Genomic DNA, 12,464 nt, shown 5'->3' on the forward strand with positions numbered 1-12,464 from the left:
AATTACCCTAGCTACCATGCATTGATTTGAATAAGAGACTGGAATATGAATAGGACAGGACCTGAATTGAAAGATGAGTAATACAAATTAGCAATAACAATACATTTGTAGCCTTACAGAGCATTCGCTTTTTAGAAGGGTCAGCGACAAAGAGTCAGAAGCAAAAGGCAAATAATTATAAAACTATGAAAATAAGAATCAAAACCAATTGAAAAGTTGCTTAGAATTGTCCATTTTATAACATACTAAAAGTTACCTTAAAGGCAGATTCCCAAATCAGGGCTATTTGAGCAGAGCAACAGTTGTAAAAGAAACCTATTCCCACTGGAGTAACGGAATTTGTATGTGTGACTGTTACCAAGCAGAGACGGACACAGTGTATTTATTCTAACTGAGGCTTCTGTTTAAACAGCTGGAGTGCAGAGTTGGCAGTATCCTGTGCCAGCTATTGGGAATGGCATTCTATTGTCGGTGGCTGTGTTTGCCTGCGACTTGGCTTTCCCTGCATTGAACACACAGTCAGTAATTCACAAGTTTTATTGTTTGTGAGAAATGTATCATAAAATATAAAAGCTCAAGTAAACGTCTAGCTAACGGTGACAAATCTGTTTAGTGATAATCAAGCCGCAAAACCTTTCATCCACGCTCTCTCCCGGTTATCATTGCACCTTGTTATATATACATGCTCACAGCTGCTTTAAAACGCAGACGTGTACAGCAGGAAATTCCAGCATGTGTGGAACTGCAACTCCCACTTATGGGATTTGTTGTGCCACAACAGCTTGCAGGCTGGCCGACTGTAACAATCTCTGCTGAAAGGCACTGCTGCTTTATCACCGGCGGCTGCATGGGAGGGCTAAGGCACATTATGTGAGAGGCACAGGGGGGTCTTATGTCTGTCGTACCGGGGGGTTAGACTCCTTCCTGGTTTTCTGCAAAAAAATAAGAAATAAGAGATGGTATAAATACATAGAGATACAGTGGTCTAGAGCGTCTACCCACCCTGGGCAGTAAAAGTTACATTACAGAGTATGATGGGTACAGAAGGACAACTGTTTCTGATGGAAATCTGTCGATTGTAGAGGGACTGCCGTAAGATGCCGTAGACAGTAATTTTGTATTGAGCTTGTAGGGGCTGTTATAATGCCAGGGACAATTTTGACTCTCAATCTGGACCTGGTGGGAGTCACTTGCTATTTCATACCTCCCAACTGTCCCTTTTTCGGAGGGACAGTCCCTCTTTTGACAGCTCAACCCGCAGTCCCTCATTTGTACTGGAAAGTCCCTCTTTTCTATGCACTGAACAGCCAGAAAAAGAAACAAAGTTTCTCACTTAATTGGCTTTTAGTAGAGAGCCCAAAACAGCTAACAGGTGCAAATAAGATACTATACTAATTTTAAGACACAAAAACACAGTTTCGATAAGGAGAAATATTTTCAAACTTTCATAGCCTGCCAAATTTTGTAAAACAAACATGGTAATTTGGGGGTGTGGCCACAGAAAGGGGTGTGGTCAAAAAAATTGCTGCGCTACGTGCGGAAATTTTTTTATCCCTCTTTTTACTTCCAAAATGTTGGGAGGTATGCTATTTGGCCATTTGAGTGGCCCACTTAATGTCCAATGGTCACACAATATGGTCAGCCCCGGTGTGTCCAGCTGAATAGAGAGGTAAAGATCTGCGAGAGTGAATGGAATGCACTAGCCTGTAGACATGAAACCAGTTATACGACGGGTAATGTCATACAGAGGGGCCCATGGGAGGTCAGACAGACCGACTACAGACAGCCGACAGTACCAAATTAATCCTTGTTTACTCATATTGACTTGTTGGCTACACTGAAATTGATGCTGATTCCTATTACACATTTGCACACTTTTTTTGTTTTCTGTGTTTTTTGGTGGTACATATACCCTTTATATAAAATAAAGGGTATATGCTAATTTCCTTATGCCAGAAACTGCTTGTCTTGTCATTACAGTAAAATATAATGTTCTAATAGCAACTTAGAATGGCCATTATGTTTCTTTCCAGCTTTCAAATATTTAAATGAAGGCCACTGAACCCCATCTAAAACCACATGCCTTGAAACTGCTGAATTGCTGTATAAGTCAATTTGAGAGGTCCAGGGGTAAAAAAAAACAACTTGAATCGAGTTTGATCTAATTCGATTCGCCTTTTCGATTCGTTTAAATTTGTCCGACTTTTACAAATTAGATTTTTTTTAAATTTGAACAGAAGTTTAAAAAAATCACATGAATTCGAAATTCGACCCTTGATAAATGTGCCTCCAATTGTTATTGCTGCTTTTCATTCCTCATATTTCGATTTCAGGCCCTCTCCTATTCATATTCCAGTCTCTTATTCATATCAGTGCATAGTTGCTAGGGTAATTTGGACCCTAGCAACCAGATTGCTGTAATTGCGAACGGAAAAACGTCTGAATAAAAAGCTAAATAACTTAAAAATTACTTGAATTGTCTCAGAATGGTGAATGGAGAAAGGTAACCAACCCCTTTAAGTCCCTTTAAGGGACCCAATGTGGGCATTTTAAATCTACAGCTCTCCCCGTTTCTCTATTTCCAATGTCCCTACTTGACTAAGAGTGGATTTTCAAAATTAGAGCTAATTCCATCACTCACCAGTGCTGACTTCAATGTTTCCATAACTGTAATGAGCATCTCTATCACTTGTGGGAGTAGGTGTCAGACGAGGGCCCCTTTAGTTCATAACAAGGATATAGATATAGATATATATACAGGGCCGCCATTAGAAATCACGGGGCCCCGTACAACAAAATTTTTGGGGCCCCCTGGGCCCCGCCCACACTGACGACCAAGCTCCGCCCCATATCCCGCCCACATCGCAGTTAAAAGACCACACAGACATCAGCGCTAAAAAAGTAACCCCCCCCTCACACAAGTTGTAAAAAGCTATTGATGGTCAGGGCCCCCTTATAAAAAAAATTGGGGCCCCAAAAAAAAAAATTAAAATTTTTTTTTTTTTAAAAACATTGGTGGCAGGGGCCCCCTGTTAAAAAAAACTTGGGGCCCCAACAAAAAAATGTAAAAAAAACTAAAAAATAAACAAACATTGGTGGCAGGGGCCCCCTTCTAAGTTAAAAACAAATTGGGGCCCCAAAAAAAAATTTGAAAAAAAATTAATTTTTTTTTGAAAAAAAAAAAAAACATTGGCGGCAGGGGCCCCCTTATAAGTTAAAAACAAATTGGGGCCCCAAAAAAAAAATTTGGAGAAAAAAAAATTTTTTGAAAAAAAAAAAATGGTGGCAGGGGCCCCCTTACAAGTTAAAAACAAATTGGGGCCCCAAAAAAAATTTAAAAAAAAAATAATTTTTTTTTTAAAAAAAAAAAAAACTGGTGGCAGGGGCCCCCTTACAAGTTAAAAAAATTTGGGGCCACCAAAAAGAAAATTAATTTTTTTTTTTTAAAAATAACCTAAAAAAAAACAATGGTGGCAAGGGGCCCCTTACGAGTTAAAAAAAAAATTGGGGCCCCAAAAACAAAAGTTTTAAAAAAAAAGATTGGTGGCAGGGGCCTATAGAATATTAAAATAATACATTGGTGGCCAGGGGATTAAAAAAAAAAAAAACACAAAACTGGTGTTCAGTAGAATTGAACTCATGGCTTCAGTACTTCAACTTCGCCTCCTTTCGTGACTTCGGGTCTTTTCACCGCTTCAGGACTTCGGCTTCGGCTGTTTTCGTGACTTCGGGTCTTTGCGCTGCTTCAGGACTTCGGCTTCGGCTGTTTTCGTGACTTCGGGTCTTTTCGGCGCTTCGTGACTTCGGGACTTCGGCTTTTTTCCGTGACTTCAGGTCTTTTCGTCGCATCGGCTTCGGCTTTTCGGCACTTCCGCATTCGGCACTGAAGAGGCAAGACGTACGGCTCGGGCGCTCGTAAGGGGGGCCCGGATCTTCAAAAAATGCAGCGCTGCCGGGCCCCCTTCATGCCCGGGCCCGGTACGCTTGTCCCCCCTGTCCCCCCCTGATGGCGGCCCTGTATATATATATATATATATATATATATATATATATATATATATATATATATATATATATATATATATATATATATATATATATATATATATATATATAAACATTGCTGTATCTGCCATTCAGCCATAGATCCAGTAGAGCAGCCAATACCCTAAGTCCCACTCAGTTTAATCATGTTCATTTTCCAGTAGTTGTTCACCTTTAAATATAATTTAGTAGGATGTAGAGAGTGATATTCTGAGACAATTTGCAGTTGATTTTCTTTTTTTATTATTTGTGGTTTTTGAGTTATTTAGCGTTTTATGCAGCTGCTCTCCGCTTTGCCGTTTCAGCCATCCGGTTGCTAGGGTCTGATTTACCCTAGCAACAATGCAATGATATAAATAAGAGACTGGAATATGAATAGGAGCAGGCCTGAATAGAGAGCTGAGTATTAAAAAGTGGCAATAACAATAAATGTGTAGCCTTGGAGAGCATTTGTTTTTTAGATGGGGCCATTGACTCCCATTTGAAAGCTTGAAAGAAGAAGGCTTATTCATAATTCAAAAATTATAAAAAAAAGATTTTAAAAAAACATACTCCCGAAATCCCTTTGAGCTTGTTACTAATACTATTGGCAAGGTCAGTTACCTCACCATCTGCTGCCAGTGATCCTTCCACTTCACTCCTGTTTCTGATATGACTCCCCATCTTTAGAGCCTTTCCCAAATCCAAAATAATTGTCTTCCTTCCAATTAGAATATTCACTCCTCCCTCATAGCCACCTTTAACATCTACACACCTTTCTCAGGAACCGCACCCAAACCTATGCCTTGCCAACACACACTGCCTGCTTTCTAGCACTGCCACTCCATTACCCATACATCCATAAAAGTGCCTACCTGAACCTGCTTTTTATAACACTCCTTATCGCACCTAACATTCTAACTACTCCACTCACATCCCAATTACTCTGCATATAGCGTATCAGGTAACTTACTTCTGGGAGGGACACTCGCATCTAAAGAATTCTATTTTTAATAAACCTGTACATTCGAATGCACTTTTATTCAGTTCTAAATAAACCAAAGTTTTATTCGATTTCCTGTACCTTACTTAGCTTACTTGTCTCTTGATAGCTAGAATCACAGATATAAAGCAAGGCAGGACTGCTGCTTATAATGGGGATCAGATAGGATTTGTGCAACTGTGACATAATGTCCTGTTATAAGCATAGCTCGAATCTCAGCCATAAAGCAAGGCAGGATTGCTGCTTATAATGGAGATCAGATAGGATTTGTGCGACTGTGACAGAATGTCCTGCTATAAGCATAGCTAAAATCTCAGCCATAAAGCAGGGCAAGATTGCTGCTTATAATGGAGATCAGATAGGATTTGTGCGACTGTGACAGAATGACCTGCTATAAGCATAGCTAGAATCTCAGCCATAAAGTAGGACAGGAATGCTGCCTATAATGGGGATCAGATAGGATCTGTACCACTGTGACAGAATGTCCTGTTATAAGCACAGTTATAATCTCAGCCATAAAGCAAGACAGGACTGCTGCTTATAATGGAGATCAGATAGGATTTGTGCGACTGTGACAGAATGCCCTGTTTTAAGAAAAGCTAGAATCTCAGCCATAAAGCAAGGCAGGACTGCTGCTTAAAATGGGGATCAGATAAGATTTATGCAACTATGACATAATGTCCTGTTATAAGCATAGCTCGAATCTCAACCATAAAGCAAGGCAGGATTGCTGCTTATAATGGAGATCAGATAGGATTTGTGCGACTGTGACAGAATGTCCTGCTATAAGCATAGCTAAAATCTCAGCCATAAAGCAGGGCAAGATTGCTGCTTATAATGGAGATCAGATAGGATTTGTGCGACTGTGACAGAATGTCCTGTTATAAGCATAGCTAAAATCTCAGCCATAAAGCAGGGCAAGATTGCTGCTTATAATGGAGATCAGATAGGATTTGTGCGACTGTGAAAGAATGACCTGCTATAAGCATAGCTAGAATCTCAGCCATAAAGTAGGACAGGAATGCTGCCTATAATGGGGATCAGATAGGATCTGTACCACTGTGACAGAATGTCCTGTTATAAGCACAGTTAGAATCTCAGCCATAAAGCAAGACAGGACTGCTGCTTATAATAGGGATCAGATAGAATTTATGCGACTGTGACAGAATGTCCTGTTATAAGCATAGCTAGAATCTCAGCCATAAAGCAAGACAGGACTGCTGCTTATAATAGGGATCAAATATAATTTGTGCGACTGTGACAGAATGTCCTGTTATAAGCATAGCTAGAATCTCAGCCATAAAGCAGGGCAGGACTGCTGCTTATAATGTAGATCAGATTTGTGCCACTGGGATAGCATGCTCTGTTATATGCATAGCTAGAATCTCAGCCATAAAGCAGGGCAGGACTGCTGCTTATAATGGGAATCGGATAGGATCTGTGCCACTGTGACAGTATGTCCTGTTATAAGCGTAGTTAAAATATCAACCATAAAGCAAGGCATGATTGCAGCTTGCTGAGAGAAAGGAAGAATTGACACCTGACAATTAATAACAATTCCCTGTTGAAAAAACAAAAGGAACTATAACTTTTTTTTTAAAAAAAGTAAAGTATTTTTTCCCCAAACGATTGCACTTTACTAAAATTGTCATTTTTACAGCACAAATGTCTTTAAGCAAGGCAGCTACTTACCTGTTGGAACTGCAGCGTGGGGTTTTCTCAGTAGCGGTAAAGTGATGTACCCGTCATAACCAAATAGGATTCCAGCTAAAAGACCGAAAACCTGCCAAGAACAAGATCAGTGCCAATGAATGACGAGGGAAAAAAGTGATAGAGTTAGAATATTGCTGCTTCCCCCATGCTCCGGTTTTTTAGCTGACCATACAGGCCGAAATCCCTTGGCAAAGTTGCCAAAAATGGATATTTGTTTGGTTATAGTCACCCAAATGTTGTGCCAAACTGGACTGATTGGATTGTTTGGCCTATAGGCTAACAGCTGGATTACATGTGGGCTGCGCAGGCAGAATATGAGATCACAGGCATTAAAGGGGCTGTTCACCTTTTCATTAACTTTAAGTGTGATGTAGAGGGTGATATTGGGAGAAAAATGTATTTGTGATTATTTAGCTTTTTATTTGGCAGCTCTGCAATTTTTAGCAATCTGGTTGCTACAGTCCAAATTACCCTAGCATGGGTTATTATTATCTCTTAGTTTGGGTCAAGTACAAGGTACTGTTTTATTAATACAGAGAAAAAGGAAATTGCTTTTAAACATTTGGACTATATGGATAAAATGGAGTCTATGGGAGACGGCCTTTCCGTTATTCAGAGCTTTCTGGATAATGGGTTTTCGGATAATTGATGCCATACCTGTACTCTATCTCTGATGCTTCTCAGGGGTGTAAAATGCCCATTGCACTGTATTGCTAATCTATCATGGGGTAAAACACATGCAACCCATTGAGTTGTATTACTGCCTGGGAGTAAAATAAAGCAATCCATCTGTTGCACTGTTTTGCTTATGCATTAAAGGTGAACTAAACCTTAACTAAAGAAGTAGCTAGAAATGTTGTACATTATGTTTTGGGATTATGCACCAGCCCAAGGCAACCACAGCCCTTTAGCAGTAAAGATCTGTGTCTCCAAAGATGCCCCAGTAGCTCCCCATCTTCTTTTCTGCTGATTCACTGCACATGCTCTGTGCTGCTGTCACTTACTGAGCTTAGGGACCCACTCACAATTTACAGTACACAGAGAATAGAAATGATTAGTAGTTAATACAGATAATTAAGCCACTCATTTTAGGGTTTAGTTCTCCTTTAAATGCATGCAGCCATTGTGCTGTAGTTTTCTTTTGGTGCTAATTCCCACCTACCTTTAAGTTAACCTTTAGTATGTTATAGAATGGGTAATTCTAAGCAACTTTTCAGTTGGCCTTAATTTTTTTCTTTTTTATAGTTTTTTCTGACTCTTTCCAGCTTTCAATAAATGCTCTGTAAGGCTACAAATGTATTGTTATTGCTACTTTTTATTACTCATCTTTCTATTCAGGGCTCTCCTATTTATATTCCAGTCTCTTATTCAAATCAGTACATGGTTGCTAGGGTAATTTGGAGGCTAGCGACCAGATTGATGAAATTGCAAACTATAGAGCTGCTGAATAAAAAGCGAAATAATTCAAAAACCACAAATAATAAAAAATGAAAACCAGTTGCAAGTTGTCTCGGAAAATCACTCTCTACGTCATACTAAAAGTTAGCTCATCTCAAACTCCTTTAATTAAATAATTCACATTTTTTAAAATGATTTCCTTTTCCCTGTAATAAAAAGACAGTACCTTGTACTTGATCCAAACTAAGATATGATTAATCCTTATTGGAAGCAAAAAAACAGCCTAATGGGTTTATTTAATGTTTAAATTATTTATTTAGTAGATTTAATGAATGGAGATCGGAAAGACCCCCTTATTTGGAAAACTCCAGGTTCCGGCCATTTTGGATAGCAGATCCTATACGCGTATTTCTCTTTCATTACCGATTCCTACCCTCGCTGGTTACCAGAGGCAGCAAAAAATCTGATCCTGGTAAATTTAAAAGCAGAAATGCCAATCTTGAAATTTCTAGTTCTAAACTGTGCTCTCTGCACTAGCAATGGGGCCTGGAAAATCTGTCTCAGCCAATGGCACAGAATTGGCCCTGGCTGGTCTCCTAACCAACTGCAGCGGATTTGGACAGTTACTTACCGCTCCTGCTATGCCAGCCCCATCGCTACGACTGATCAACGTGATAAGCGACGTGATGAGGAAGAGAAGACATGCGACAGCACAACGCAGGAAATCCTGAACATGGGCACAGAGAGAACAGTCACAACCAAATATGCACCAAATATCAAACACATAATAAAGGACTTTTTTGCAACTGCGGCAGTAGATGCCCGAATTGATGCAATTCACTAAAGATGCTGGCATCCTAAGCCGCTACTTCTGTACAGTTGCATTCGGCACTGGTTTGTATGGATGCAGGGGAACCCTAGAATTACCGCTACCATCAGAGTTCCCACAACTGCCAGTAATATGTGCAGCAAGCTTGTGCTTGAAGACTTCATGAGATGCCAAGCATCAGAAACTACCTGATTCCAACCATTTTCACCATAATTGCATCCTGGTCACCACTCCCCCTTGTGGCCCCAATTTTACCAGAATGATGGGAAAAATACTCCCTTCTGGGTACCTTTCCTTATTCTTTCTGCCCTGAAGCATGGCCTCCCGCACCCGGATAATGGTATAAGCAGTACTCACACTCCATCCCCAGTGAAGGAAGGTCAGCTGTTTATCATATTTCCCTGCGAAGACAACGAAATATACGATGCAGAATACAAGTTCTATGACAGCAACAGCGAGGTACCCTCTAACATTGGAGGCTCCGTAACACACCACGATAACAAAGCACAGCACCTGAAATCAGAAGAACACTCAGTCAGGACTCTGGCAATATAGATATTTAGAGAGAATGCCCTGCACAAATGGCTCTCTAGCACAAGTTAGTCTGCTCTTGGACATCCAGGTGAGGGAACAAGTCAAGCTGATCCAATTCTTAGCCCCAAATAAACATCACATTTGGATTAGACCCTTTTGTAAGGTGGCCATCTATTCTGGAAAATATCGGCCATCCTATATTTTATCTTTCTTCCCTATTAATAACATTGGCAGCAAGAATATTTTTTCCCAGCCAGGTAGAAACCCTACCAGTGTGACAGATGTGTTCATTGGGTGATGTGATTCTCATATCTGCAACTGTTCTCGACCCGATTGCAGGGCAATAAGTAAGAAATAGATACACAGTAAAAGCTGCAGGATCAGGCAGCTAGGTTTACACAGTGACTGGATGTGGGAATCTGGAAGGACTCAGACAGGGAAGGATTTGGCTACAAGGCTCTGGCAGGAAGGGGTTTCCCAGAGACTGGTTTCTTGGCTCAAGCACGAGCGGTCATTTGCTGGAGGACTCATGAAAAAATGGAAACACCCTTTGTTTGCAATGCTCAGGCAAATGTGAATACCCAGTGACAGGCTGCAGGATCCAGGCAGGAAGAGTTTATCCAGTGATTGGCTGCAGGGCTCAGACAGGAAAGGGTTACCTAGTGACTAGGGTTTAGGCAGGAATGGGTTACCCAGTAATTTGGCTGTGGAGCTCAGGCAAAAAGGGGACACATTCATTGGAGAAATGGCTGATGCATGAATGGGATACTCAGTGCCTTGTCGTAGGGCGATGGCAGAAAAGAGTTACCCAATAATTGGCTTTAGGTTTCAAGCAGGACAGAGATAAGCAGCCCATACATGGGCCTATAAAATCTGCTGACAGACCGTTGGCCACTTATTGGCCAGTGTATGGGGTCAGCACAATATCACCCACTATAAAGGGGCTAGATAAACTCATTTGGCAACTTCTCCAAACAAGCAGACCTGCACATAGCCACCTTTATATATGGAGTACAGAGTTCAGGAAGGAAACGTGTTACACAGTGGGGGTTACAGAATGTTTGGCTATAAGGTTTAGGGAGGAAAAAGTTACATACAGAGTATAAAGTACAGGTGGGAAAGGGTTACATAGTGACTGGCTGTAAGGTTTAGGGAGGAAAAAGTTACATATAGAGTACAGGTGGGAAGGAGTTACATAGTAACTGGCTGTAAGGTTTAGGGAGGAAGAAGTTACATACAGAGTATAGAGTACAGGTGGGAAGGGGTTACATAGTGACTGGCTGTAAGGTTTATGGAGGAAAAAGTTACATAAAGAGTAGACTACAGACGGGAATGGAATTTTTTTATTAAATATTCTTGCAACAAAAAAAGAAATCAAGTAACAATTCACATCAAATAAATCTTAGAAACAAAAATAACACCAGAAAAAACAAAGGAAATTAAAAAAAAACTCCCAGTTTACACTGGAGCTTGCACTCTTTATATTAACAGACGGGAAGGGTAGTTACATAGTGATTGGCTGTAGGGTTTAAAGTGCATGAGTTATATACAGAGTATAGGGTTCAGGCAAGAAGGGGTTATAAAGTGATTGGCTGTAGGGTTTACAGTGCAGGAGTTACATACAGAGTATAGAGTACAGGCAAGAAGGGGTTACACAGTATTTGGCTGCAGGGTTCAGGTAGGAAGGGGTTAGCTGCTGTACAGATGTGAGTGACAGATAAGGTATGAGAGTGGAAGGCTGAGAGCTGTGTTTGTTGTACCAATGACAGTCTGGTTAAACATTCAGGCCAGATGTGCCCATAAATGTACAGCACCCATGTGTCCAGGGTGTGTCAGGAAGGGACTCGGTGCAGCTGCTGGATTACTCATTCCTTCCTGCCGCTCTTGTATGTGTCTATGACTCTGTGTGTGACTCTGTGTGAGTCTGTGTGTGTGTGTGCTTACAGGGGTATAGTAAGGTTACTGTGTCTATGAAGGAGGGGGGAGCAATGGGTATCAGAGATGATATGTGCAGTCACTGGGACAGAACGCTCTGTTATACAGATAGTTAGAATCTCAGCCATAAAGCAGGGCAGGATTGCTGCTTACAATGGGGATTGGATATAATTGCTCTGTTATACAGATAGCTGGAATCTCAGCTGCCATAAAGCAGGACTGCTGCTCACAATGGATAACAGGAGAAGTATTACAAAATACTCTGTTACAAAGATACAAAGAATCTCAGCCAAAAAGCAGGTCAGAACTGTTGCTTCCGATGGGCATCTGATGGGATCAGGATTGCTAATGGAAACTTTTTGTCTCAATCAAAAACCCACGTGCCTGGTAACAGAGCAACTTTTAATATCCCTTTATAGATCTATCCAGCGATAAAGTTGTACCCTGTATAATGCCAGAGTTTCTCCCTGCAGCTACCGCAGAACCTCTTTGCAAACAGCAGCCACTCCCAGCAGTGCATTCTCCCTTGAACCTTCACTCGCCCAAGAGCTCTGCAGCAGCTGTGTCCTTGTTTAGGTTTTCTCGGTTATTTTGTATGAAAGTTCACAAGGAAATGTGGGCAGGCAGGGAGCAGTCACACGCGAGGGCCACAGCAAGAAAAGAAGGAGAGTGAGTAGCGGTTAGAGGAGTAGTGGGTGCAGGGCGGCGATGCCCGTCTGTCTCTTACCGTCTCTGCAGCGAGGATGATCCCTTTCCTGGTGCGCAGATAATTGTTGAACAGACTCATGCAGCTCTCGCCGCCCTGGGCTCCTGAGTCGGACATGCTGGCACCTCGTATGGGGAGCGATGTGACTAGTCAGTGTGGGGAGCTGTCACGCGGGTGCAATGCTGTGGGCTGGATACAGGGTGTGTCTACTTCCCACCAGCTGCGAATAGGAGGCTGAGTGCAGTGACGACAAGCAAAGCCCAATAAGGGCTGTGTGTAGTAACATGCCAGACAACACCAGTCTGAGTGGCTTTGTGGAAACA

At 41.4% G+C, this 12,464-nt stretch overlaps 1 protein-coding gene across 1 annotated transcript; it reads right to left on the reverse strand.

Annotated features, from left to right (window-relative positions):
* Window positions 1–522: 522 nt before the first annotated feature.
* Window positions 523–12,464, reverse strand: plp2.L (proteolipid protein 2 L homeolog). The gene is made up of 5 exons (XM_041573256.1): window positions 12,163–12,464; window positions 9,324–9,479; window positions 8,769–8,864; window positions 6,719–6,809; window positions 523–932 (listed from the first exon to the last, which is right to left on the reverse strand). The coding sequence occupies exons 1-5, from the start codon at window positions 12,256–12,258 to the stop codon at window positions 913–915; spliced, it is 459 nt and encodes a 152-aa protein (XP_041429190.1). The 5' UTR covers window positions 12,259–12,464; the 3' UTR covers window positions 523–912.

The sequence above is a fragment of the Xenopus laevis genome, chromosome 8L (assembly GCF_017654675.1).
Source record: "Xenopus laevis strain J_2021 chromosome 8L, Xenopus_laevis_v10.1, whole genome shotgun sequence".
NCBI lineage: Eukaryota > Metazoa > Chordata > Amphibia > Anura > Pipidae > Xenopus > Xenopus laevis.